Source organism: Cryptotermes secundus, unplaced genomic scaffold (assembly GCF_002891405.2).
Source record: "Cryptotermes secundus unplaced genomic scaffold, Csec_1.0 scaffold1304, whole genome shotgun sequence".
In the NCBI taxonomy this organism is placed as follows: Eukaryota; Metazoa; Arthropoda; class Insecta; order Blattodea; family Kalotermitidae; genus Cryptotermes; species Cryptotermes secundus.
In genome coordinates, this window is record NW_019723929.1 from 212,762 (window position 1) to 240,733 (window position 27,972).

The following is a 27,972-nucleotide window of genomic DNA, read 5'->3' on the forward strand; positions in this document are numbered from 1 at the left end:
TTGTCTACAGGGCCTTGCGACCAGCTGATCACTCGCCCAGGGAATCCTACCGTATGTCTAAGATCTAGTAAACCGAAGTGAAACGGAGAGTTTCATGGAGGTAGGCCTAGGCCCAAATTGGGGCTGTGGCGCCACAGGAAAGGAAAGGAATGTATGCTGCCGGGATAGCGCAGTCGGTATAGCGACTGGCTACGGGCTGGACGTGAGGAGCCGGGATAGCGCAGTCAGTATAGCGACTGGCTACGGGCTGGACGTGAGGAGCCGGGATAGCGCAGTCAGTATAGCGACTGGCTACGGGCTGGACGTGAGGAGCCGGGATAGCGCAGTCAGTATAGCGACTGGCTACGGGCTGGACGTGAGGAGCCGGGATAGCGCAGTCAGTATAGCGACTGGCTACGGGCTGGACGTGAGGAGCCGGGATAGCGCAGTCAGTATAGCGACTGGCTACGGGCTGGACGTGAGGAGCCGGGATAGCGCAGTCAGTATAGCGACTGGCTACGGGCTGGACGTGAGGAGCCGGGATAGCGCAGTCAGTATAGCGACTGGCTACGGGCTGGACGTGAGGAGCCGGGATAGCGCAGTCAGTATAGCGACTGGCTACGGGCTGGACGTGAGGAGCCGGGATAGCGCAGTCAGTATAGCGACTGGCTACGGGCTGGACGTGAGGAGCCGGGATAGCGCAGTCAGTATAGCGACTGGCTACGGGCTGGACGTGAGGAGCCGGGATAGCGCAGTCAGTATAGCGACTGGCTACGGGCTGGACGTGAGGAGCCGGGATAGCGCAGTCAGTATAGCGACTGGCTACGGGCTGGACGTGAGGAGCCGGGATAGCGCAGTCAGTATAGCGACTGGCTACGGGCTGGACGTGAGGAGCCGGGATAGCGCAGTCAGTATAGCGACTGGCTACGGGCTGGACGTGAGGAGCCGGGATAGCGCAGTCAGTATAGCGACTGGCTACGGGCTGGACGTGAGGAGCCGGGATAGCGCAGTCAGTATAGCGACTGGCTACGGGCTGGACGTGAGGAGCCGGGATAGCGCAGTCAGTATAGCGACTGGCTACGGGCTGGACGTGAGGAGCCGGGATAGCGCAGTCAGTATAGCGACTGGCTACGGGCTGGACGTGAGGAGCCGGGATAGCGCAGTCAGTATAGCGACTGGCTACGGGCTGGACGTGAGGAGCCGGGATAGCGCAGTCAGTATAGCGACTGGCTACGGGCTGGACGTGAGGAGCCGGGATAGCGCAGTCAGTATAGCGACTGGCTACGGGCTGGACGTGAGGAGCCGGGATAGCGCAGTCAGTATAGCGACTGGCTACGGGCTGGACGTGAGGAGCCGGGATAGCGCAGTCAGTATAGCGACTGGCTACGGGCTGGACGTGAGGAGCCGGGATAGCGCAGTCAGTATAGCGACTGGCTACGGGCTGGACGTGAGGAGCCGGGATAGCGCAGTCAGTATAGCGACTGGCTACGGGCTGGACGTGAGGAGCCGGGATAGCGCAGTCAGTATAGCGACTGGCTACGGGCTGGACGTGAGGAGCCGGGATAGCGCAGTCAGTATAGCGACTGGCTACGGGCTGGACGTGAGGAGCCGGGATAGCGCAGTCAGTATAGCGACTGGCTACGGGCTGGACGTGAGGAGCCGGGATAGCGCAGTCAGTATAGCGACTGGCTACGGGCTGGACGTGAGGAGCCGGGATAGCGCAGTCGGTATAGCGACTGGCTACGGGCTGGACGTGAGGAGCCGGGATAGCGCAGTCAGTATAGCGACTGGCTACGGGCTGGACGTGAGGAGCCGGGATAGCGCAGTCAGTATAGCGACTGGCTACGGGCTGGACGTGAGGAGCCGGGATAGCGCAGTCAGTATAGCGACTGGCTACGGGCTGGACGTGAGGAGCCGGGATAGCGCAGTCAGTATAGCGACTGGCTACGGGCTGGACGTGAGGAGCCGGGATAGCGCAGTCAGTATAGCGACTGGCTACGGGCTGGACGTGAGGAGCCGGGATAGCGCAGTCAGTATAGCGACTGGCTACGGGCTGGACGTGAGGAGCCGGGATAGCGCAGTCAGTATAGCGACTGGCTACGGGCTGGACGTGAGGAGCCGGGATAGCGCAGTCAGTATAGCGACTGGCTACGGGCTGGACGTGAGGAGCCGGGATAGCGCAGTCAGTATAGCGACTGGCTACGGGCTGGACGTGAGGAGCCGGGATAGCGCAGTCAGTATAGCGACTGGCTACGGGCTGGACGTGAGGAGCCGGGATAGCGCAGTCAGTATAGCGACTGGCTACGGGCTGGACGTGAGGAGCCGGGATAGCGCAGTCAGTATAGCGACTGGCTACGGGCTGGACGTGAGGAGCCGGGATAGCGCAGTCAGTATAGCGACTGGCTACGGGCTGGACGTGAGGAGCCGGGATAGCGCAGTCAGTATAGCGACTGGCTACGGGCTGGACGTGAGGAGCCGGGATAGCGCAGTCAGTATAGCGACTGGCTACGGGCTGGACGTGAGGAGCCGGGATAGCGCAGTCAGTATAGCGACTGGCTACGGGCTGGACGTGAGGAGCCGGGATAGCGCAGTCAGTATAGCGACTGGCTACGGGCTGGACGTGAGGAGCCGGGATAGCGCAGTCAGTATAGCGACTGGCTACGGGCTGGACGTGAGGAGCCGGGATAGCGCAGTCAGTATAGCGACTGGCTACGGGCTGGACGTGAGGAGCCGGGATAGCGCAGTCAGTATAGCGACTGGCTACGGGCTGGACGTGAGGAGCCGGGATAGCGCAGTCAGTATAGCGACTGGCTACGGGCTGGACGTGAGGAGCCGGGATAGCGCAGTCAGTATAGCGACTGGCTACGGGCTGGACGTGAGGAGCCGGGATAGCGCAGTCAGTATAGCGACTGGCTACGGGCTGGACGTGAGGAGCCGGGATAGCGCAGTCAGTATAGCGACTGGCTACGGGCTGGACGTGAGGAGCCGGGATAGCGCAGTCGGTATGGTGACTGGCTACAGGCTGGACGTCAGGAGCCGGGATAGCGCAGCGAGTATAGCGACTGGCTACGGGCGGGACGTGAGGAGCCGCTATAGCGCAGTCGGTATAGCGACTGGCTACGGGCGGGACGGGAGGAGCCGGGATAGCGCAGTCAGTATAGCGACTGGCTACGGGCTGGACGTGAGGAGCCGGGATAGCGCAGCGAGTATAGCGACTGGCTACGGGCGGGACGGGAGGAGCCGGGATAGCGCAGTCAGTATAGCGACTGGCTACGGGCTGGACGTGAGGAGCCGGGATAGCGCAGCGAGTATAGCGACTGGCTACGGGCGGGACGGGAGGAGCCGGGATAGCGCAGTCAGTATAGCGACTGGCTACGGGCTGGACGTGAGGAGCCGGGATAGCGCAGCGAGTATAGCGACTGGCTACGGGCGGGACGGGAGGAGCCGGGATAGCGCAGTCAGTATAGCGACTGGCTACGGGCTGGACGTGAGGAGCCGGGATAGCGCAGCGAGTATAGCGACTGGCTACGGGCGGGACGTGAGGAGCCGGGATAGCGCAGTCGGTATAGCGACTGGCTACTATCTGGACAACCGAGGGTTCGGAGTTCAAGTAGGGTCAAGAATTTTCTCTTCTCCATGTCGTCCAGACCGGCTCTGGGGCCCACTCAGCCTTCTATCCAATGGGATAGGAGGGGAAAGCGGGCGGGGCGTGAAGCTAACTAATTATCTCCAGCTAGTGCCGGAGTCAAGAGAATGTGGATCTATATAGCCACTCTCCCATACGCCTTCATGATGTAGTGCTTAATTAGTTAAACACAAGGACAACTTTACCTGTTTATGTGTGTACACTTCGTTAGCACCTGAACGGATGGACGGATTTTATTCATGTTTAGAATTCAAAAGTTTATCCACACTCGGTCGGTGCTCGGTGAAACTGAACAGTTCAGCTCCAAAGATCGGGACCCATGAAATAGGCCCTGAAACACAAAATGGGAATTTTCTCGAAAATGTTTCTAACGATTTTGATGAATTTCCAGTGACTTTCAGAGACAGAATCGTTCAATAAGAGCTGCACTGAGGAACATAACGGAACGCGCACTTGGTGGTCCCAAAAGCGAGGTGTCACTTTTCTCGAAACTGGATTTGTCGATCAGGCGGATTTCATTGCGTTCGGTATTCAGCAAACTGATAATGATTTACCATGCATTCATCCATTTCCTTTCCAAGGTTAATTTTTTAGCTTACTTGCTTTCATTCATTCATCAGTAATCTGTCAGACGACAGGTCCACAGTCTCTTCCAAGAGTTCCTCCACTTAATGCGATCTAGAGCTTTCTCCTTCAGATGAGACTATCCTCTTCTGTCCCCAAGGTCATCGAGCATCTTCTTACGTCTTCTTCCTCGTCTTCTGGTCACTTCTATACGCCCCTCCGGTTTGTTTTGTATCCAGAGCAAACATCTCGCATACATGGTATCTCTGTTTTTGGAAAGAAACTATCCAGGAAAAGTGTTAATGTGGTAGTTTTTCCATTTGCTTTCCACATCGCAGTACAGCAGCCGTTCAAACCACTCTGGTCACGCCTGTTGCTATACGAACTTGAACCATCTCGAGCATCATTTGCTCTGTGCTTCAAGTCGCTGCTGATGACGCTGCTTCCGGCATCAGTTTTTGGTTTTTGGTGTCTCTCTTCGTCTGATGCCTACCCTTTGACCTGTCCAGCAAGGGAGGCCCTGCCAGTAGCTACGCTACCGCTGGTATAGCTCTCAGGGTCCTTGGCATACTCAAATAATAAAATACTGAAAAATACTGAAATACTAAAATACTGAAAAAATAAATGTAGGCATGCGATCTGCATCCTGTCTGTATGTGCCCCCATCAGATTTAGAATGTCTGAATTAGTCTTTATGAAACTTCGTATGTATATCGTGGCACCTGCCCCAGATTCACGCTTCCGTGGCAATGTATACACGACACGAAGAATTGTTTGACGTGTCGTTTTCTGAGTGGCCCGTGTGGCATCGAAGAAGAGACTGTGGGTCTGTCTGTACATATCCCCTACGCAATAAAACTCCAGCTCAGCTTCTTTCTTTCAGGCTGCATACCTATTCGCTTTCTTGAGTCTCACCCTCTCTCAAACATACGTGTGTCAGAGGGACGAACGGGCACTACCTAGGGACCTTCAAAACCGGAGAAAAAAAAAGTTTATTGCGGACCCCTCAAACGTAGCGGCTCTCACCACCTCCCATCACTTTCCCTTCCTCTGTTTCTTCTGTGTCCACTGTATCTTTTGCAAGATAAACACGTTCCCGCTGCATAGAAGAATTGTTGGATGCGGTCGGTGTCATATCAAAGGAAAATAAACGATGAAATGTTCCCAGAACCTCTTGTTAGCCTACTTTCCTTATTTCCTTTAGATTGGTTACTTGGCGGCTCCATCAGTATCGAAACTACGCAGAGCCGGATGATAGGATGATTAATGACTGTCGAGAAGTTGATGCAACGAAAAATCATCAGCAGCAGCAACAACAACAAGAAGTACAGGTTGCCTTGTTTAGTCGTTTGTATGTATGTGCGTTTTCTTTCTTACTTTTCCTGTGCTTACTTTAAAATTGGCCTTTCAGCTGTTGAGTAATCAGGAAAATGAATAAATAATTGAATTGAATTATTCTCGGTATCTCGTCACATCTACCGTTTCCACTGCCAGCAATGGCACCCACTTCGTAGCCCTGTATGCACCTCGAGTACATGCGAGGCGCTTCGCATATGGACGCTGAATAGTAAGGGTGTGACAGTTGTATCCGGTAACTGTATTTGCAGCTGTCTGGTTAAGCACCAACTCGTATGTGGTTTCTGTAGCCAACTGCTGGGGAGGATAGAACGGTCAGTGGGTTGGTCCTGGCAAAATGCACACTAACCGATCTCTTGCACTAGATGTACGTATCTTAAATGACCTTTATCCATAAAATTAAAGGTACGGTGAGAGGTCGTGTCACGTGTTCGACGGATTTCGAGAGACTTTTCAATTGAGAGGGTAACAGAATGTGCAGGGAGGAATAGAAGAGTGAGCTTAATTTGTGTCCGTAACGGTCAAAGCCGCTAATGACAATATCAAGAGCCTCCGAGATCTAAAAAGAAAACGTGAAGATAAAATGACAGAAGCTACTTTTCTGATATGCTCTTCTATGCTCGTCTATGACAGTCAAGCAGACATTCAACCTGCCGTTTTATGAACGTTTGCGGAAGCTTCATTCGTCAACGAATAAGAATTTTTTCCCGGAAAATGAATTTTGCAATACGAAAAACCGCCTTACAATGCAGGATACTCCGCAGTGCGACTTCTGACCAGAAGCGAAAGACTTTTCAGGCGTGCTTGATAGGGCCTCTTGTCACTTTTCGTGTGCCCGAAACTAAATTCTCATTCTCAGGGTCTACCTTCAGGTCATTCAGAGCAATATGACGACAAGTCTGAAGGGCTTACTCCCAGTAACGTATCCAGACATAACACAGAGGATGACATGCGTGCGTAAAGCCAGAAGACCAATACTGTGATACTGATCACAGCCACCCGCGATTATTTCTTGCATAATTAGTCCGTCTAATTGTCACAGCTCATGCAACTTGCTCTTTGCTGTGCAGAATGTGTTTACCTACTCTGGACTCTCTGGTACATTGGCATTGTATTGGATTGGGGCAAGACATAGGCGTACGCCCATAGCATTCGCGGTTCTACCTCACGCATTCCTGACGAAGCTGACAGTAGTTGTGCTGCTAATTGAATTAGACTTAACGTGTTAAGCGGAACCCCGTTACAGGCAGGTGGCTTGCTTGTAAAGTCGTGGAACTAGATCTCATTCAGGTCTGAGGACATCCCAGTTGCATTTGTTTTTCCTTTTCTTGTTTTTCAGCATGTCAAAAGCTCGAACCTTGTCACAGTTCTCAATTATCGAGTTTGAATTTAGGTCGCTGCTCTTTCTCGGAAGAGCCTGCCTCACCTGCTTCATGAATTGTTAAGAACTTCATTCACGGGAGGGCTCACGCCATTGAGCAGAATCCTTCTTGAGAACGATGGAGTGAGAAGCTGATAGTCGCTCAGATAGGAAACATGTTTCCCGCTTTCAATGGAAGCGGACTGTTCACCGTTGCCTTCGCAGGATCCAGTCAGCGGTCCCTTATCCGAGTCAAACGAATCAGTCCTTACAGCCCAACGCCATATCTTAAAGCTTAATTTTAATATTATTATGTAGGTTACTGCTTTCTGGGATGTGACGCCGTATACTTTGATACATAGGTATCAGCGTTACAGGGTAAAATGCTGTCATGCCAGGTGTGTTCGTTTTTTTCATTTGGTAAATTCAAGGATTACATGCAATCTATAATTCTATCTACACCCTAGTCTCCAAATTGGTCTTTTTATTCTTGTTTTGTGAGCAACATCGTACTTTTACTCTCTTATATCTCCTTACCCCAAGGAGGGGGTAAGGAGGGGGGTGAGGGGGTTTGAGTATGCCAAGGACCCTGAGAGCTATACCAGCGGTAGCGTAGCTACTGGCAGGGCCTCCCTTGCTGGACAGGTCAAAGGGTAGGCATCAGACGAAGAGAGACACCAAAAACTGATGTCGGAAGCAGCGTCATCNTTACCCCTTCTGCTTTGCTTTGCCCCTCATTTTATCATACTAATTAATTTATTTTTTCCTCTCGCCTCTACTTTTGGGGCACGGGGCTGATCTTCAGTTTCATGATCACTTTACAGACAGTAGGACTCCTTGGACGGGTGATCAGCTTGTCGCAAGGCCTCTACCTAAACAGAGGACAACACAGACACAGACTAAACGGATACACACACCAAACATCCATACCTTGTATGGGATTCGAACCCACGATCCCAGCTTCGGAGGGAGCGAAAACAGTACATGCCTCTGACCGCTCGGCTACCGTGACCGGCATCATTCTAATTAGTCTGTATAAAATGAAGTGTACAAATTATGAAGTACCTCATCATGCATTTTTTTTTCACCGTCCTGTTATTCTTGCCCGTTAGCTTTACATATTCTCCTTAGCACGCTGTTGCCAAACGTCCTGAATCTATGTACATCCTTCTTTTAAGAGTAGTTATCCCTGATAAAGAAAGATAAAGGAGTTACCGTTACACAAACAGATAGCGGCCTCCGTAGTCTAGGGGTAACGTTCCCAAGGTACGCGACGGAGGTCGTGGAATTTTTAAGGGCGGAAAAATTCAGGGAACAAGCCCTCCGGGAGGGACTTTAAGCCGTGGGTCCCGTGTCGTAGATTTACGGCACGTAAAAGATCCTCATTTCTCTAGGAGACCTCTGAGAAAAATTAGGCGAAATATCCCGCCCAAGTAGTTTCCAATGCCTCCGGTAGATGGGGAAGTTATCGGGTACCACTGCCAGCCTTGCTGGCTGAAAGGGGCTGATAGCGAGCACCAGTACCGGCAGGGTATGGNGTCTGTCCAAATATGCTGTTACGTATCTTGTTGTATTCAGTGAAGGAACAGTCAACTTAGGCGTTGATGAATATTAACAAATTCCGCTAACTGCGATGGTTTTCAGCCCCAGAGTATGTCGTGTGATGGCTAAATTCGGGTAAGGAGCTTGCCGAAATGAGCCGCGAGCTGGACGGTCGGGGTCCTACTCTCGGCAGAGCCACGTCCAGACCGGCTGTGGGGCACACCCAATCTCCTACCTGAAGGATACGGGGCTATTTTCCAGGGGGTGAAGTGGCTGAGTCGTGAAGCTCACCACTCGGCTGTATCTAGTGCCGAGGTCAGGAATCCTGGAGCCATACCTCCACTCTCCGACATCCTTAATTGATTAAAGACATATTTTACCTTTACTTACCGAGTCAGACACAGAATAGAGAGGCTTTGGTAGGTAAAGATGTACGTGAACATCTTGAATCCATGAAGTGTCTGCAGTAATGTACGTTGTTTTTCCAGCCCGACTATTATCGGGACTCCCCGCATTTCCGCCGGGTGGGTGACGGACCGCAGTACCGACTGGAGATCCCGCGCGCAAAGCTCGACTTCACCGGCGCCTACTCTGTCATCGCCCGCAACTGCCATGGAGAGGCCAAAGCCGTGATATCCCTCCAGATCTACGCCAAGGGTAAGTGTTGCTGCTTGTTCGTTCAGTTTACGTACTCTACAGGATGTTTCACGGCTACATACCATAACTTTAGGAGGCCGTTCTGCATGAAGAATGTTATATTAACACGAGTTTGATTCCCAACGGTTGCTGAGCGGTGTTCCTGGAGAAACGTGAACACATCAAACACGTCTATTATAACAATAAGTAAAGTAAAGCTATCCCTGTACCAGGCCGTGAAGGCCCATAGGGTTGTGAGACGCTGAGGCTCCCACATTATCTAGACAATCGGCTCAAAGATGGCGGTAAGGTTGTCAGCCTTACGCGCCGGCCGCGCTTTACTCCCCAGGAAAATTATTTAATTAATTCCTGGTACTCATTTCTGTTAGATGCTGAGTCGACCATAGTGCGGCAGGAAGGATTAGATCAACTGAAAAAAAAATCCAATGACCTCATCGGGACTTCAACCCGCGACCTTCCGGCTTATAGCATAGTGCCTCAAGCAACAACGCTACCGCGTGCCCCCCGTATTGTAACAATAAGTGACATTTAATGGCTGTATATGATTTTGCATACCTTGTACCTTCACTGCAGTGACAAGTGTTCAAAATGGCCGCCTTCAGCGGCACGCGACGCAGTACCTGAATCAGAATATGCCTGGTCGGCTGAAGCGGGCATGGGGAGGGGTCCTCAGAGTTGGACACCACGATCATCGGACCTCAGCCTCCTTGACTTTCGCGTGTAGGGTGCAAATGAAAAATCTTGTTCATGAACGCAAGGTGGCCTTGCATGTGCAATTTTGTGCCATTTCTCGTAACAATAAACATGTTTGTCGTATTCGAAACATCTTAATTTTCCATATCCATAGCTCTGTAGCCACTGAGAATCGTAGACGTGTTGATATTATATTTTTGCTCATAATGCTACATTTGGAGCATTGCTTTGTATGGGCCTGAAACTTGGACACTTAGGGCAGTAGATCAGAAACACCTGGAAAGCTTCGAAATGTGGTGTTGGAGAAGGATGGAAAAGATCAGTTGGACCGGTTATGTGAGAAATGAAGAAGTGTTATTTAGAGTCAGTGAGCAGAGGAATATCCTACACGAAATAAGAAAACGGAAAGCTAATTGGATGGGTCATATCTTACGCGGTAACTGCCTTCTAAAAGAAGTTATTGAAGGAAAGATAGAGGGGCGGATAGAAGTGACCAGAAGACGAAGAAGAAGACGTAAGAAGATGCTGGATGACCTTGGGGACAGAAGAGGNCTCTTCTATCATCATCTTTTCGAGGTGTTTTGATATATATATATATATATTATATACATTCATATTTCAGAATAATTAAATATATATATATATATGTGAGTCTCATGGAGCGAAAATTAATGTTCTTCGCCCATGTTTTTCAAGTAAACTCTATTGAAATAATGACATTGCATATAAACTTTGAAATGTGAATGTATATAGTGCCTATGACGTATAAAGAATGCCACGTGTCCGGCGTTCCGTCACCAATACTAACGGGGTCTGGATTGCATGATTGGATTTAGTGACACATTGCGTTCACACAGTTCGCGACTACGTGCTGTCGCTGTTCCACACACTTCCAGTTCACTGTTGCACACGCACTACGATTCTCAGTCTTCATTAGTCGTATCCTGGCAACGGATTTATCAGTCTCAGTGTCACTTCATCTCACACATGACGTGTTCTTGGCACAGTCTAGTTCCTTTCTTACCATTTTCTGCAGCTGCCAAATCCGAAGACTCGACCCAGTTCTCTTCCGACTACTGTTTTGTACTCCTGCAGCTTCTGAACTCCCAATTCCAGTTCTCTAATCTAATCTCCCTAGCTACAAACAGACTCTCGTTATATAGCCTCGGGTCTTATCCTATAGAAAACACTGTCTTGTCGAGTACTGTTGTGTTACCTAGCAACGCGTTGTACCGTGGTCCACAGAGAACACAGTTGTCTAGCAGTAAGTCGATACGTCGCAATAATGAGAGGGCATTTGAAACTCCTAGCTGGCCCATATAAGTTAGTGCACTGCAAGAAACGTTTCAACTGTTTACTGGCGTGATAGTTTTATGCATTAACCATATGCGGCTGCCGAGGTAAGCAACAGTTTTGCTTTATGTACTAAACCGTGAACGGTTGCCAAGCGGCGAAACAGTGTTGGACAGTAATAATATACCACACATGGTCGCCCGCGGAGATACATCCCTTTGTTTTATAGTGGAATGCACGTTTTTAATATTCACTCCAATCACATCACTTTTTTTCCCATTGTTCCCCTATTACTGTATATACTGAATAAATATTTAGTTTCCTCTGAAGAGGACCTGTCTTCGTTTGTAATCTTCTGTAATCCGCTACAGCCCGCATCGTACAACTTGAAAACCTTTGACGCATACTCGCAGATTCCTTCCCCTACCTGGCACTATATTCTTTGTAATCAGTACCTGATCCGTGGTTACTGGGTGGCAAGTACATAGCATAAGCACTCGGCTGCGATTGGCCCCAAATTGGCTTTCGCACACCATGGCCAGTTCCTCTTCTGCATGAAGCCGATGTTGACCTCGTGTGCACCGTGCAGTCATTAATTCCCATCAGTTCACTTCTGACTGATACTTGGACCAGTGGGCAGTGGACCCTACAAATGTCTCGATACTGCCCTCAGAATATTCTCGGTGTGTGTGGCATTTAATGAGAGCTTCGTATCTTCTGATAGAAACAGATCCGAAATTCCGCAGGATGTTAGTTCCACCATTATACCTTATAATCGTTGTAATTTTTTTACCTTTGGCTCCTCGGAAGTCGTGATTTTGAGGTTCTCCGAAACGAATAGTCGCAAATAGCGTAAGGGGGGATTGTTTTTCTTCACTGCCTCTACAGCCCCCTTGGGCCCTATCCTCTGATTTTCAGTTTCATAGTCATTTTACAGAGGGTAGGACTCCTTGCACGAGTGATCAGCTCGTCGCGAGGCCTCTACCTAAACATAGGATCACACAAACACAGAATAAACGTATACACATAACAAATATCCATGCCATATGTGGGATTAGAATCCACAATCCCGGCTTCCGAGCGAGTGAAGAGCGTACATGCCGTAGACCGCTCGGCTACCGTGACCGGCGGTGTAATTTAATGCCATTACCCATTTCATGAACTAAACAAACAACTACAGATATCCGATATTTACGGATTTGAAAATTTAAATTGTTGTCTTCTGGGGTTTCCAATCGTGTTGACTCGTATGTACTCGTAGTTATCAACGTCTCGGAGCAGCCTCCGTCTTCAGTAAACCACTTATACAAATACGCGGTGCCATGGCGCACAATACCAGAACCTAAGAAGCATCATTTGCTTATTTATACTTCTAAATGAGCCAATGATTGTAAGTAAGTGTGAATTATATCGTGCCTCCAATTGCCTTTCCAAATGGAAGTGTTAAATAAGCAAGCCTACATTTGGAAAATGCGATATCAGTATAAAGTTATCATGACTATACTTAGAAAATCATTCTGTATGCTAATAGTACTTGGTTGTGACTAACACTCATCGCTGCCCATCGTTAAGTATGGGTCTGCCTGTATTTGATACAAGAGAGGTCGTTTCCAGAGAAGGGTTGCTAAGTAACAGTGCATGTTTGGCGTGCGGAGTGCCGTGTCTGTTTCATTCTGCAAGTATAAAGACCTTGGTAGCTAAAATAATCCGCCCATAATCTTTGATGATTAATAAAACATATATGGAGGCAGCTCCATATATTCATACTGATACTGTATTCACTCCCAATTTAGCGCGTTTATGAGTGTTTGTGTGATTGACGTATGCGATTAACTCACGTCATATAAATGACGTCTTACACAGATTATTTTACGTAATTATTCACTCACTTATTCAGTCATGAAGCTGAGCCCTTCTTGAGAAACCGCGAGTTGTACAGGTACTCAAGAAATTCCCAAAATTTTATGGAACCAGAAGGTTCATTACCGGGTTCACAAGAGCCCTCCACGGGTCCCTATCCTGAGCGAGATCAATCCAATGAATACCATCCCATCCTATCTCTCTAAGATCCACCCATATACGTCTTGGTCTTCCCAGTGGTCTCTTTCCTTCTGGCTTTATCACCAATATCCTATATGGATTCCTCTTCTCCTCCATTCTTGCTACATGCCCTGCTCATCTCATCCTCCTTGAAGTGATCATTCTAATTATACTTGGAGGAGAGCGCAAGTTATGAAGCTGCTCATTATGCGGTTTTTACATAATTATTACTACACTTAATTAATTGGGCGAAATCGCTGGCCCTAGTGTTTAATCAGGCATACATGGTTTAGATCGAGAAAATACCGGGATCTTGGATTCAAGTCCCTCTTACGGCATGGTTGCATTTGCCCGTTTTCTGTCGTTGAAAATAAATTAGGCAACATTTTAACAATACTTCATAAAAACTATATCGTATACCTTCTTTTACGGGGCTGTTTATTGAGTCAAGTGCTTTACGTCAACATAGTTACTTTTCTTCATGGTAGTTCATCAGAATGTACGGTTGAAAACTTAGGCCTAAACTATCATCATTACTATTTTCATGATACATCAAAGGATTAGGACCCATAAATCTTCTCCGAACTTCAGTGTAGTTTCTTCCTTGAAGCAAAAGATCTCGAAATAAATTTGAGTACGTTGTATAATGTTTGTATCGCCACAATGGAATTCTAATGAAATTGTAAATCCGGGATATAACGCCACGTAGTCCGTTGAAACTCACGGCGTTGTGTCCAAGAAGATGCCATTCTTCATAACCACCGCTGTCGTAATTAAAATCCCGTATAAATTATGGAGTTTTTTGTTATTAAAATTTCCACACTCCACTTTTAATCACTGTCTGTTACAAACTCTTGACAGCAGTTGCCTATTGCCGCTGTAGCACTGCCTCTGGAGGTTTATTGTTTATGAAAGAATTTCCTTTTGTCTGTTCAGACATATCTGTGGCGACCGAGTCATAGCTGTGGTGCAGGATACATCACCACCGCAGTTTAGAGCACTTAAATCTTAGTTTAAGGTCACTTTCTTCTGCATAGCTTCTCTTGAAATACATTCCTCAGCTGATCCGAGGACTGCCATCTGCTCTGCCTACAAACGTCTTTCGTCATTCAAATTCAGAATTCGCATTTCACATCGACACATGGAGGCAAATGTTGCTGTTATTTTATAAAAGTCTCAGTTGAACATCCTTCGACTTGTTTCTTCCGATATTTCTTCTATTTGCCAACTTTAGCGGATAGAGGGTGTCGCGTGATCAGAGCAACGAATCCCCACGGCCATTAATTTCGGTTTTCTAGACCGGAGCCGCTATTTCCTTGAAATATTTCCTCAGTTATCCTCACGAGGCTGAGAGGATCCCGTTCCAGACCCACTGCTCCTCAGAAAATCTGGTAGCGCCGGGAATCGAACCCGGACCTCTGGATCTGTAGCCAGAAACTCTGACTGATATATTTATTTATTTGATTAATATTATTTATATCATTTTCCAAATTCATACTTCCATAACTAGAAACTATATTTCGTAGGTATTTAAATATCATAACCTATTCGGTTAATTTACTCTTAATCACAATTTCAGCCGTACTAATTGCTTGTTGTATATCGAACTGTTGCAGTAACTTGATGTCGGCTCTCTGTTGACCTTGATGACTTGTTCTTGGTATTAAATCCTGCAACTTCTTTCTTCATGTTGTACGAAGCCAGTCCGTGTATGGAAGTTGTGTTTCTTCCGGTATAATGATCTCACGCTTATGACGCAACATTTTCCTCTGTGTCAGCCTCTTGACTCCTTATAGGAAAACTATGCAGGCTGAGTGGTTGGATGTTTTGTATTTTAGGCGGAACGAAGCGCACTAAGGAACTAGCCTTGTGACGAGTGAGGACAGACGGAAAATAACATGCACACAGTGTGATCTAAAATTACACCCCACGATTGATCAGTTCCATGCATTGTGAGCTTTTTATTGCTACGGAGGTTACATACATCTGTAGAATAGAAACTGAGTATGTCTAATAGGAACAGCGGCGAAGGAAAATATTTCAGTAAGGTTGCGAAATAGCACGAGTTCCGAAAGTTTACGCTGTTCGGCGACTGGTCTGCACTGCAAGAATTGTTCACATTCAGCCAAGTTCGGCGTTGTTTCCAGCGTTGTGAACGCAGTTGAAGCTTGATGTTAGCCTGATGTGTTAATGCGCTGCGTAAGGTAAGGTGAAGGTGTCCCTGCGCTTAACAAATTAGGCACTACGCTATGAAGGCGTATGGAGGAGTGGTTGTATAGATCCATATTTTATTGACCTCGGCACTGACTGGAGGTGAGTGGTCAGCTTCACGCCCCTGCCGCTTTCTCCCCAGGGAAAGAACCCCCGGTACCCATTGGATAGAAGTCTTGGTGAGCCTCAGAGCTGGTCTGGACGATTTGGAGAAGAGAAAATTCTTGACCCTACCTGACTAGAACTCCTACCCCTAGGTCGTAGAGCCCGTAGCCAGTCGCTGTACCGACTGCGTTTGGGCAAAAATTATTATGAAACAATACCTGCGCTGAGCAGAAACTTGTCTGGAACGGAAACGTTTTCTGATGCCTCTGGATCCTGTAACCATAAGGTTCCGCTGTAATTGGTATAAGAGTTGCGAAGAGAGAGAGAATCATAGAGGAATGGACACAGTGCCGCTTCTCGGATAACGAATAAAACGCGTGAATAGTTTTAACACGCAGTTCTGCCTGCCTGGCTTGCAGTGAGAAGAGTTTATCTTACTCCGTACAAAGTCACATAAATACAAATTATGTTTCTGGACATCTGGATCCATAAATGGATGGATACGTGGAGAGAAGGGATACGCTGTTATTCACTGCGGCTTATCTCTATAAATGGGGACGAATATAGCGCACTACAAGTCGGCAGAGAGAAGACGTTCTCATATTTGGCTCCTCACATGACGTCCTTCACATTTCACACAGTACGTGTTCTGTCTGAAGTTTTGCTTCGAAATTATTCAAGTGGTGTGTAGCGACAGGCAGAGTTGCTAGCAAGTTGCCAACTTGCTTCCTGCTTTGCCACGCATTGCTAGTTCGTTGTGTGTGACCTATGAATCTGACTTTTCCCAGACTGCAAGAGCATGTCGAGCTTGCTGTTCTCGGTAAGACTGAAACTTCTCATTTACTTTACATTTAATTTGTTATATTAGTTGTGACTTTAAAGTAATCAGCGAAGTCATGCTTTGGTAACTCACTTGAACTTTCTTATACGTATACTGAAATATGCCTCTCTTTGAACGTTCCTAAAAAGTAAATGAGATTCAAGATAAAATTATGATAAGAATAAATTCTTATCGGTTGGAAAACGCCCTCATTTTACTTAGCCCCTTTTCCAGCTGCTTTGCGTGGATATGACACCGTCTCTTACCGCCAGGAAGGAGGGACATGTCCATGCATTGTGTCGTTCTTTGTACTTAAGTGAAACACAAGTCAGGTATGTCAGTCCAGTAGTAAAATTAACATTTTATACTTGCATTAATGAACTATTATTATTATTATTGTTGTTGTTGCCCGATAGGCTTCAGCTGCTAATGTTGTCTGCAAGGGCATTAAGGTATTTGGAACCAAAACTGCTTTTCTTAATCATATTTTACAGTTGTTCTTTATTCATAGCAAAAAAAAATATTAATTGTACCCAGTATGATGTACGTGTATATATAGGACATATGCAGAAGGTGAGCAAAATAATGGAAATGCTAAGTAATCGAGGAACATAATTTGTTTGCGTTGGAGACGTTGAGAGAACTTCAGTTGGCAAAACTAAATGTTCTTCTTTAGTTTGTTTACACTCTGTAGTGCTCGTGTTAGTGCATTCGTGAATGTGTCGAGTGACAGTCCATGTGAAATAATCGGAAAATGGAGGACTCGTCGGATTCTGAAAGAGGACAGGCGGTTGATGCACGTTTGGCTGGACCAGTTGTCACAATAACCGTCCCATTATCGGGTGTGTCGAGAGTGACAGTTTCTAAGCTTATGTCGGCAGACACGAATCTTGCGAAGACAACATCAGGGAAGAGGAACAGTGGGCGACAGTCAGCAGGGACAAAAAGAGACCCTCATACATTAAGATGAATTATTTTAAAAAATCACTGAACCACTGCAGCAGAAGTGAATATTCATCTTGAAGGCCCTGTTCCCACAGAAACTGTCCATCACACGGAAAGGCTGCAGTTGCTAAACCTCTGAGTACTGGAAGCAATATAAAGCTCGGATGCGTAAACATTTGTGTCACGACCATAACATCTGGATATGAGACAGAGGGACATGCGCGCGTGATATGGTCAGAGCAGTCGTCCTTCACGCTGTTCCCTACATCAGCAAGAGTTTGCGTTTGGAACACCCGAGGAAGCCTACAGTCCGGAGTGCCTGGTTCCAGCAGTGAAACACGGGGGAGCTTGTGTGATGGTTTGGGCAGCGAAATCGAGGCACAATGTCACGTTAGTCCCATTATTACCCACAAGGCAGTGCGTGGACAGGTTGGTTAACCAGGTGCATCTATCCCATGATGCAGACGCCATTTCTGAACAACGATGAAGTTTCCCAAGATGACAATGCACCCATTCGCACATTCACTCATGGTTTGAAGATCATGAAGGTGAACTTCAACATCTTCCCTGGCCTGGGGAGCTGGGATAGCGCAGTCGGTATAGCGACTGGCTACGGGCTGAACGACCGAGAAGGCCGAGTTCGAGTCCCGGTATTGGCAAGATTTTTCTCTTTTCAACCTCGTCTAGACCGGCTCTAGGGTCCACCCAGCCTCCTATCCAATGGGTACCGGGTCCTCTTTCCCCAGGGGTAAAGCAGCCGGGGCGTGTAGCTAACCACTCACCTCTATCTAGTGTCGAGGGCAAGCAAATGTTGATATATATACACCCACTCCTCCGTTCTTCTTCGTGGCGTCGTGCTTAATTAGTTAAGCACAGGGACAACTTTACTTCTACTTTTTACGTTACAGTAGTATTTATGCGTTTTCATTGGATTCAGTTTGGTCTATAACTGTTAGGACCTCTCGCTGCATAACCTACTCCTTCAGTGAACTGAATATTCTTGTTTTCAGGTCAAGGCAAAGGAGACGACATGGACCACAGTTCCGTGAAGCACGGGTAAGGAAATTTGGGCTCACATAAATCTTTGCATGAATGTTGTCTCCTAATCTGCTTGCTCTGTAAAACATAGTTCTCTTTGAAAAGTACAGCTGCATCCCAGGATATAGCCTTCAAATCAGTGATACTGTTCACTGGACCGTTTTCGATAATGATCCCGGTGAGCTCAGTCAGTAGAGACCGATTCCTGTGTGGCGCAGGGACTCTTCTGGTTGACACCGCGTTTAGTCTCACTATGTGTCACCATCAGTCTCTTGTTTTACTGGTGATGTTAGGGTACTGTTTCTCCTGTGATAAAATAACTATGACGTGAAGCTGGCCACTCCCTTCATGTTATGCCGAGGTTAAGAATGCGTGGAACTATACCTCCACCCCCCACTCTTTAGAGGATGCCGTTTAACTATAATCGTCAATTAATTTTATTTCCCCCCTTTGCTTCTGGAATAATTCTTGGAGCCCATTACAGATTCTGAGAAACTGATTCGAAATCTGGCTCGTAGAATTTCTGATGTTTGGGAATTCAGTCACTGTCATTTGCTATGACACGGAAAAGTAATTACAGATTAGTCTTTACTTTCATTTATTTGTACTTTATATTGCTCCTTCAATTTTATCATGTTTACCGATTTTGCATACAAATTAACGACTACGAAAGCAGCAAAACGGATTACTGTTGTAGGATTTGAGGTTTTCACGGCGGTGACCGTGAAGAATGCCGTCTTCTGGGATGTGGCGCCGTGCAGATCTTGTGTGAACCGCGTTTCGGAGGATCGTCTGCAGTCTTCAGCCACCTGCTCACGCTGGTTCCTAGCTCGCAGATGTTTCAACCCTGAAGATGGAGGCGATACGTTCCTCCGAAGCGTCGGTTCACAGAAGCTCTACATGGATTACTGTTACTTACGCACCGGCGTAACATACCAAAACACTGAACTCACAATAAAGAACGAGATAACACAAATAGTGGTCATTCAGCTAAAGGGTGAAGACCTTACCGCTTTCAAGTGATATTACTCGTAGCAAATGCACTCAGCACACACATGTAAGGTTGGTAGCGTTCAGTGCACTGACAGTGGCGCCACACTGTGCGCAGTCGCCAGGAAAACAAAACAGAAATTGTACTATAATGAAAATTGTCTAACCTAAAGAACTTTGTCGATTCACAACATACTCGTAATTCTAATGAACAAAAAAGAATGAAGGGTGTTATATGGAAAGCTGAAATAAAATAATATAATCTGCCTCTTATTTCATCCGGAACGCAAAGTTTTATTGAAGTTTTATCTGTTTGTTTCTAACACAATCAGTTTTGGTTTGTCCATAATGCGCTCTACATGAACAGCGATATGCTGTCCTATTAATGCACAGTAGATCGAAAACGGTAGGGGTACTAGGATCATTGACTTCCCACCTCTTCAAATTAATTTAATCCTATCTACTCTGTGAGGATCCGGCATAGCGCAGTCGGTATAGCGACTGGCTACGGGCTAGAGTTCGAGTCCCGGTAGGGTCAAGAATTTTCACTTCTCCAATCGCTCAGATTGGCTCTTCGGTCCACCCACCCTCCTGTACAGTGGGTACTGGGAGCTCTTTCCCGTGGTTAAAGCGACCGGGACGTGAAGCTGACCACTTACAACCAGCTAGTGCCGAGGTCAAGAAGATGTGGATCTGTACATCCACTCCCCAATACTTCTTCATGGCGTAGTGCTTAATTAGTTAAAGCACAAGGAAAACTTTACCTTTTACCTATTTACCCTGTTATTAGTTTATGGATGTTGCTGAGTTTTGGCTTTCTATGAACTTGGTCAGTTTCACTCCCACAAATTTACCACCAGCGAATTAAAGTAAGTATAAAGAGTTCATCTTGATGACACTAGCGGCCCAACAAGGCAAGAGAATGTGCAGCTGAACAAGAGAGACTGTGGCTCTCCAGAGGTCGAATGGCACAACATTAAAAATTCTACGTCATACCACATTAATAAATCTTATGTTAATTAAGAGATAAAACAGATCTGTACTTTGCTCTCACTGCCTCTTCTTGCGACAGCGACACTGGAACCCATTGATATCATTTCTCCGCTCAGACATCATGACGCAGGTGCCGACATTTTGTTGCAGTAAGGTGCAGACTTTGCCGGTCATCAAGCGGGAGCTGAAGGACCTTCGCTGCTGCGACGGAGATGCAGTGGCGCTTGAATGTTGCGTGCAGGCCACCCCGACGCCCGACATCCGGTGGGAGAAGGGTGGCAGAGTACGTAGAGCTTTTAATTACGAAAATTAATGTCTTCTTATATGCCAGTCTCCCGACCAGCCGCTACGTGATTGGCTGATCGAAATAAAATGCCCTGATATTCATGATATGTACTACGCATTAATAATTCGTATTGGCAATCATTTATCTTGTGCCTTTCGTGGTCTCCGTAGCAGTGAGTTATGCCAGCGTATTGTTATCTGGTTACCTACTGTTGGGTTCAAGCAAGAAGGGGCACCACTGTTCCTTGGCCTGCACCCCGGGGTTAACGTATGATGAGTCAGCCTCAGTCGGTCTTCTTCGACAGTCACCAGATCTTTTCTGTTCTAGCGCTCTCGCAGCTTAATAAAAGTAGATTCCAAAGGGTCCTGATGATGATGTATAACATTCTGAATTGCTGGGTTTTTTTAACTTTAGCCATCGTCACATATTCTAAAAATCTAGAGAGCACAATGTTTTGGAGACTGGATCTCCTTCCGTCCTCAGGTGAGAGAAGAGACACCTACTCTGTTGGGTCCTTTAGAATGAGCTAACCTGAATCACTGGACAACCTAAGTCAGTATAAATACAGCTACATAGGTCGGATAAAAAGCAGTGGCAACACCTCTATAGTTCTGAAATGACTTTATTACCTGAGGTAAACACACTTACATTCCTTCAATATAATCGCTCCCCATTTGTACCACCTTCTGCCAAATTTGAGGAAGGCGTCGTATACTATCAGTGCGTCCACCTCTGTTGATGTCCAGCAGTGACCGCCCTGCAGCACGAATAATCTCTCTTGTGTTGTAACATGTCCCTCACAGTGGTTCTTTCATTTTGACAAAGAGATCATAATTGCGCGGACTCATATCGGGTGAGTATGGCGGATGTTGCAGTATCTCCCATCGCCAGCGGCGAAGCAGATCCTTTACAGCGTCAGCAGTATAAGCCCTTGCATTGTCATGAAGGATGATGGGGTTCGTTGCCAACAAATGTCGTCGCTTTCTCCTGAGTGCTGGACAGAGATGATTAAACAAGAAACTGCAGTAGTAGGCAGCGCTTACTGTCTGTCGTTGAGGTACAGTGTGGTACAGTATCGCTCCATCAGTGTCATATGCCACAATGAATATCACCTTCACGTTACTTTGTGTAGGGCGCACTTTCTTTGGACGAGGAGAGCCAGGATGCTTCCATTCATCTGATTGTCGCTTTAAGTGAGGTTCGTATTAGCGAGCCCAAGTTTCGTCCAGAGTGACGATCCTTCCAAGGAAGTCGTCACCTTCCCTCTGGTACCGGTTCAACAAGTCCTGTGCAATTGCATAACGTTGCCGTTGTTGCACCTCGGACATTGTATGGGGTACCCAACGCGCTGCAATTTTGCGGTATCCAAGAATATCGTGCAGAATGTGGAGCACGGTTTTGTGACATATGCCTACCTCAGCAGCTTACTCCCACGCAGCCCATCGACGATCGACATCCAGCGAAGAAGCAAGAAGCTGAATTGTGTGGTTGTCAACATAGGGTCGTCCTGAATGGCATCCCTCTCTTCACGGAACAATTTTACCCACCGTGCCACTCTGCGATATGGCAAAGCAGCATCATCACATGCTTCTCGCAATCCCCGATAACAGTTTTGTGCCCTACAACCTTCTGCAACTTCAATTTTTATCCAGGAGCGTTGTTCTTGTTTCATAAACATGTTGTTAGGGTGCTTGAACTGGGCTCCTGCTCTTCAAGACGATGCACAATGCAACTCAATGAAACACAACTAGAGCCACTCACTGCACTACTTCAACTGAACTTCTGCTGTCAGCTACAGACGGCGCTAGTGCCACCTGACGCACATCTTTCATGTTACAGCAGTGTTGCCACCACATTTTATCCAACCCTTGTATATAAATGCTTGACACCCTGCTTTGTCAGTGGGAGATAACGGGAAAAAATGTACAATTTTTCTTGTTATCTCCAATTGACAGAGCCTGATTTTAGGTATTTATATAGCTGTATTTATACTGATATAGGTTGTCCAGCGTGATTGAGGTTTCCTCTTTCTAGGGGACGCAACAGAGTAGGAAACATATCCAGTTTCCAAAATATTGTCTTTTCTAGTTTTTTAGAATACGAGACGATGGGTAAAGTCCAAAAAGACCAGCAATGCCTTGCTTAATAAAAGTCTTTATATGAAAAATTTCTCAGGTGGATGTTTACTGTTAGTGAAGTTTCAGTTATTTTCGGAAGACTCAAGGCATCAGAATTTTCACAGAAAACCCAGAGACTTAGTTTCGAGATATTTAATTATTTGAAGCAGGTGGCGGAGAATGCAGGGTGTTGTTAAGCTGCAAGAAATCGCTGCTGATGCTTGTAGTGTCAATCCTAGGACAAGCAAGTTCATGCTCAAGATGTGGATATATCACCGCTACGTGCTTTTACTGACCAGCCATCTTGTTCGAATCCTGCAGTAGTTAGTTCATACCCACGGATGGAAAGAAGCCAACGGAGAAGTCTCGAGCTGTCGTCATGTGTGACTGTTGTTTTGTTATCAGCTGTTGCCTTTGGGCGGGGACTTCAGTGCCGAGTTAGACGGAGATACGGCCCGCCTGCACATCCAGCAGGTGTATCCTGAGGATGAAGGCGAGTACACCTGCGTCGCGTACAATGAGCTGGGACGCGCCCTCACCTCTGCCTGTCTAGTCGTTGATGGTAAGAAATTAGACCATTTAAAGATATGTCACACGTTTTACAGATAAGCCTCCACGACCTGTGTCTGTCACTTGTCTCCGTTAATATTAATTTCATTTAAAAATCCAATATGGGGCTTGAACCCTGCATCTTCTTAATACGAATCGCAAATAATAGGTGCAGTGTTGCACTGGTTCCAGTATCCACTGGGCTACTTTTGTGGGAACGCAATGCTATGCAACTTCATTTTTAAGTATGTGTTGCCTTCTGAGAGCTATTTTGTTTCATTTGCAGTACCTGAAGAGAAGGAGACGCTCCTCAACAGACAGTTGTCTCGACCTGTGGGGCTCTTATCAGCGGGCTCCACCCCAAGGTCCACCCCTAGGACAACTCCTACCCGCAGCAAATCACCGTCCATACCTCGTAAGCCTCTTTAATCACACCCGGTAATGTCTTTATAACATAATTTTGGAGAAGCATGGTGAAAATTTGGGGACTGGATTCAAGTTACTCACCTTTAGGTCCATTGGAGGGCTTTTGGGAAGTCGGAGGTGAACAGTTAGGATCCATAAAAACAGGGAATTTCTTGACATGTAAAATATCTATCAGTTTTGAAGGAAGCCATGTGGCTTCGGATTAATTAGTTAAATGGGCTGTAAATCCTGTAGCATGTACCTAATTAATGGTGGGCTTGATAAACTCCGTAGTGAAGGTGACCAGTGGGCCGCGCCATAGCTCAAGCGGTTAGTCTCTGGCTTCCCACCGCGGCGGCCCGGGTTCGATCCCGGGTCTCGTCAAGTGGGATTTGTGGTGGGCAAAGTGGAGCTGGGGCAGGTTTTCCCCAAGTACTTCGGTTTCCCCTGCCAATCTTTATTCCACCAATTGCTCCACAATCACCCTCACCTATCATCTGGGGCTGGTACAATAGGCCAGAAGTGGCCGCAGTACCAGGGACTTAGCATTAAGTCCACCCCACTAGCATTAAGAAGAAAAAGGTGACCACTCACCTCAACCAAGTACCGAAATTAAGAACACCTGGAGCTTTACTTCCACGCTCTTTATGTGCTGTCGTGGTGAGGTGTGAAATGACCTCGACAACTTTACCTACATACGATATGAGGTTCTCACAGAAGTGGTTAAGAAGGATCCTTTCTTCTGGGAGAGTTCTGCTTGCTACCTGCTTTAAGCTGGTTCCTTGCATGGTTCAATCTTCGACATTTAAGATGGAGGCAAGATGTTCCTTCGAAACATCGATTTACTTTAAACGGACTACACGGCGATATATCCAATATATACGTATATGCTCGTGTGTACATGAAGATGCACCAGTAATGCTTAAGGGCCTTGTTGCAGGACAACGTGACAGAGAAGGAACTCCCTCCGGGTACATCCACGAAGAGAGCAGACCGCGTCGGCTGAAGGTCACAGCCCCCAAATTCTACGCGGTTCCTCACAACCGGATAGCAGAAGAGGGCGAGACGGTGCGCTTCCAGTGTGCCATTGCGGGCCACCCCACGCCTTGGGTTACGTGGGATAAGGATGGCCTCCTGGTCACTCCCAGTGCTCGCCTCACCCTCTCAGAGCGCGATGACCTGAGGATCCTCGAGATATCAGAGGTGACTGTCGAAGATGCGGGCTTCTATCGCATCACCCTTGAGAACGAAGTGGGCCGCGTGGAGGCCAGCGCACGGCTGGAAGTCATCGGTGAGTTCGTACAATTCGTGATATGCTAAGTTAGTTGAATGACAGTCAGATAATGCAGTGCTGCTCAAGTGCCAACATATGTTTTACAGTTTCTTTGCAAAATGTTTTTGCAGTAGAGACAAGATATTTAAAAAAACATGCAAAAAAACCCTTAGATGCGGTGCTGTGTACCCATAAATGAAATCCTCCAAAATGCGAGTCGCGCCTTCTGTGGGCCCTGTTAAATCGCTGGTCGTACGTGTTCTTCTTTTTTTGTACACAAACGTTTCGATTCCAGGACGAAAGTGTAAAACGCGCACCTCGCTCTCACCATGCAAACTGATTTCCTCTTGTATTGCTTCTCCTTTCTGATGGTCTTAGAGCCATGCCTTCACTCCCCCATACGTCTTCGTGGTATAATGGTTAATTAATTACGAACGGGGACAACTTTACCTTTTACCTTTATTTATTTAACAGCACTTTCTGAATACCTTAGGAGGCAGAATAGCTCTGTCGGTATAGCGACGGGCTACGGACTGGACGACCGCGGCTCGATTCCCGGCAGTCGAAAGAGATTTTTCTCCTCTTTGCAGTGCCCAGATCTGCTCTGGGGCCCACCTAGTCCCCGTAACAAATAGGTACCAGGCTCTTTCCCTACGGGTAAAGTGGCCGGGGCGTGAAGCTGACTGCTTACCTGCATCTAGTGCCGAGATCAAGAATGATGGAACTATACCTCCATTGCACCAAGTATGTCTTCATGGTGTAACTTTCCCTTTATTTTTCCTCAACATCCTGCCATCGAGCACTAAGGGAGAGCCACTTGTGAATGAGGAAATGGCAAACTGTGAACGGATCTGTCGTGACCTGTATGAAGATACCCCATCCCGTCCTTCGAAGAAATGACAGAAATCACCGAGACTGTTAGTTTAGTTTAGATTGAACAGGAAACAGGAGAGCTACCCACTGACACGGAACAGCTGAGTAGGACATTACATCAGATCGGTGAAAGGAAGGATGTGCAGATATTGTCTTCTACTTGCCAGAAATGCAAACAGTCCTATCTGCTATGTAATGGCAGTGACGCGGACAATTCATTGTGACGTGTTTCAGTGTTTCCTGTGCCGCTACCTCTCTCTGTGCATGCCAGACATGAATGTGGCACATCCATTGCGTCCCTGGTTCCACTGGAGACCGCGTCATTTGAATACATTCATTGTGTCACTGCAGGAAACTGCGTTTCAGGGAAAACGTTTTGATGTGAGCGGCAGGTGGCTGTTCTAAGAGAGAATTTAGCTTCTACACGGCACAGCTTACATACTGGAAATGGCACTAATTGGACAACCGATGTTCGATTCCCATTTGGAATCTTTTCGTCAGTTCTTCCGTGTTGGTTCTGAGGCCACCTGCACAGTTAGTGTAGCGGCCGAAGGGTGTAGCTAACTGTTCACCTGTGCCAAGTGTCGATGTGTAGGTTGAACTGATATATTATATCCACTCCCTCATACATCTCCAAGGCGTGGATCGTAGTCACAGAGGAAACTTCACCTTCTGTCTTCTTTTCGCGATGAAAACTTTCATATAGTTTTGCCATGTCTGTCCATCTGTCACTTTGTACTCATGGGACAGACACCTCGAAAGACGCAGACCGGATTTTTATTAACTTTGCTATTAGTAAGTTCTCTTAACAGCCGGTCACGGTAGCCGAGCGGTTTAAGGCAGGCATGCACTGTCTTCGCTCGCTCGGAAGCCGGGATCGGGGGTTCGAATCCCACTCAGGGCATGGATGTTTAGTTTGTGTGTGTGCGTTTTTCTGTGTTTATGTACAAGTAGAGGCCTTGCGGCGAGCTGATCACCCACCCAAGGAGTCCTACCGTATGTGTAAGATCTAGAAAAACCGAAGTGAACGGAGTTCATGGAGGTAGGCCTAGGCCCACTGGGGCTGTAGTGCCAAGGAAAAAAAAGTTTTATTAACTTCGTCGACATCTTGTAACTTTGTTACAATGTGACAACAGTAACTGACTGAGAAGCACTGTATTCTGGGAAATAACGCCCTTTAGTCCGTTGAAAGTGAAGGGACTACAGGGCGTCATATCCCTTCATGACCGCCGCTGTGAGGACCTGAGATCCTACAGTAACTGACTGTTTACATGAATGTTGCCGTACGTCTGACTCCGGCATAACTCGCGACCAACTGTTTTACAGAAGGTTCTGCATTTTAGATACACCTAAGCCGATGGGCAGCATCCAACAGAATATCTGTTTTAGGAACAGTGACAACATCTTGGGAAGAGTATGAACATTTCGTGGAAACAACAAGTGGGCGCGGCGTCGTGTCGAAACGTTTCAGTGGGTGGGGCATGGTAGTGATTGTGGTAATGGCGATGATAAACATTAAAGTAGTACTGCCGTAATTGTGACTCCTGGGGAAGACTAAAATAGGCCTACTCAGTGTATATGCCTATTACATTACCACTGTGTGCATCAAAGATCGCAGGATTTAGCCTAGGAATCTCCTGCAAGAAACCGACTCTTAAAGTACGCAGTTCACAAAATTTACCTTTAGGCTCACGGTTCGTTTTGAGAGAACAGGTAACATACAGAGTGTCCCAGGAGTTTGGTGCCATACTTCAGGAGCGTACTGAGGGTTCCCTATAGAACAACTTTGAAACAGGAACACATGTCCGCAAATGTAAAATAGCAGCGCTATGGCGGCATTTAATATCATTTTATTTAAACTTGTCACCTCAATGTCGAAGAGCATGCGCAGACATATTACCCCTTCCAAACTCTTAAGACTCACCTGCTAGAGTAGATGTTGGAATTGGCGCCCTCCATTTTCAATGCATGCGTTACATCGACGAAAGCGACTTAGGCGCACCCTTTCAAATATTCCAAGTTTCTCACGGATCACATCACATGCAACAAGTATTCTGGCCAACAGCTCGAATTCATTATCCACAGGCATGTCGTGGATCAGACTTTTCACATGGCCCCAGACGAAATAGTCAAGAGGTGTGAAGTCTGGAGATCGGGGTGGTCAAGGCACTGGGCCTCCTCTTCCTATCCAACGACCATGAAAAGCAGCATCCAGGTAGTCTCGAGATACAGTGCTG

The 27,972-nt window shown here is 47.1% G+C and overlaps 1 protein-coding gene across 2 annotated transcripts in view; it reads left to right on the forward strand.

Moving 5' to 3' along the window:
- Positions 1-27,972, forward strand: part of LOC111862207 (myosin light chain kinase, smooth muscle) — a 277,919-nt gene that overhangs the window by 177,130 nt on the left and 72,817 nt on the right. For both annotated transcript variants that reach the window (XM_023847414.2, XM_023847415.2), the window contains 6 exons: positions 8,936-9,104; positions 18,222-18,267; positions 20,383-20,515; positions 23,041-23,197; positions 23,471-23,599; positions 24,530-24,880. In XM_023847414.2, the coding sequence (XP_023703182.1) occupies positions 8,936-9,104; positions 18,222-18,267; positions 20,383-20,515; positions 23,041-23,197; positions 23,471-23,599; positions 24,530-24,880 (985 nt within the window). The remainder of the gene's footprint in view (positions 1-8,935; positions 9,105-18,221; positions 18,268-20,382; positions 20,516-23,040; positions 23,198-23,470; positions 23,600-24,529; positions 24,881-27,972) is intronic.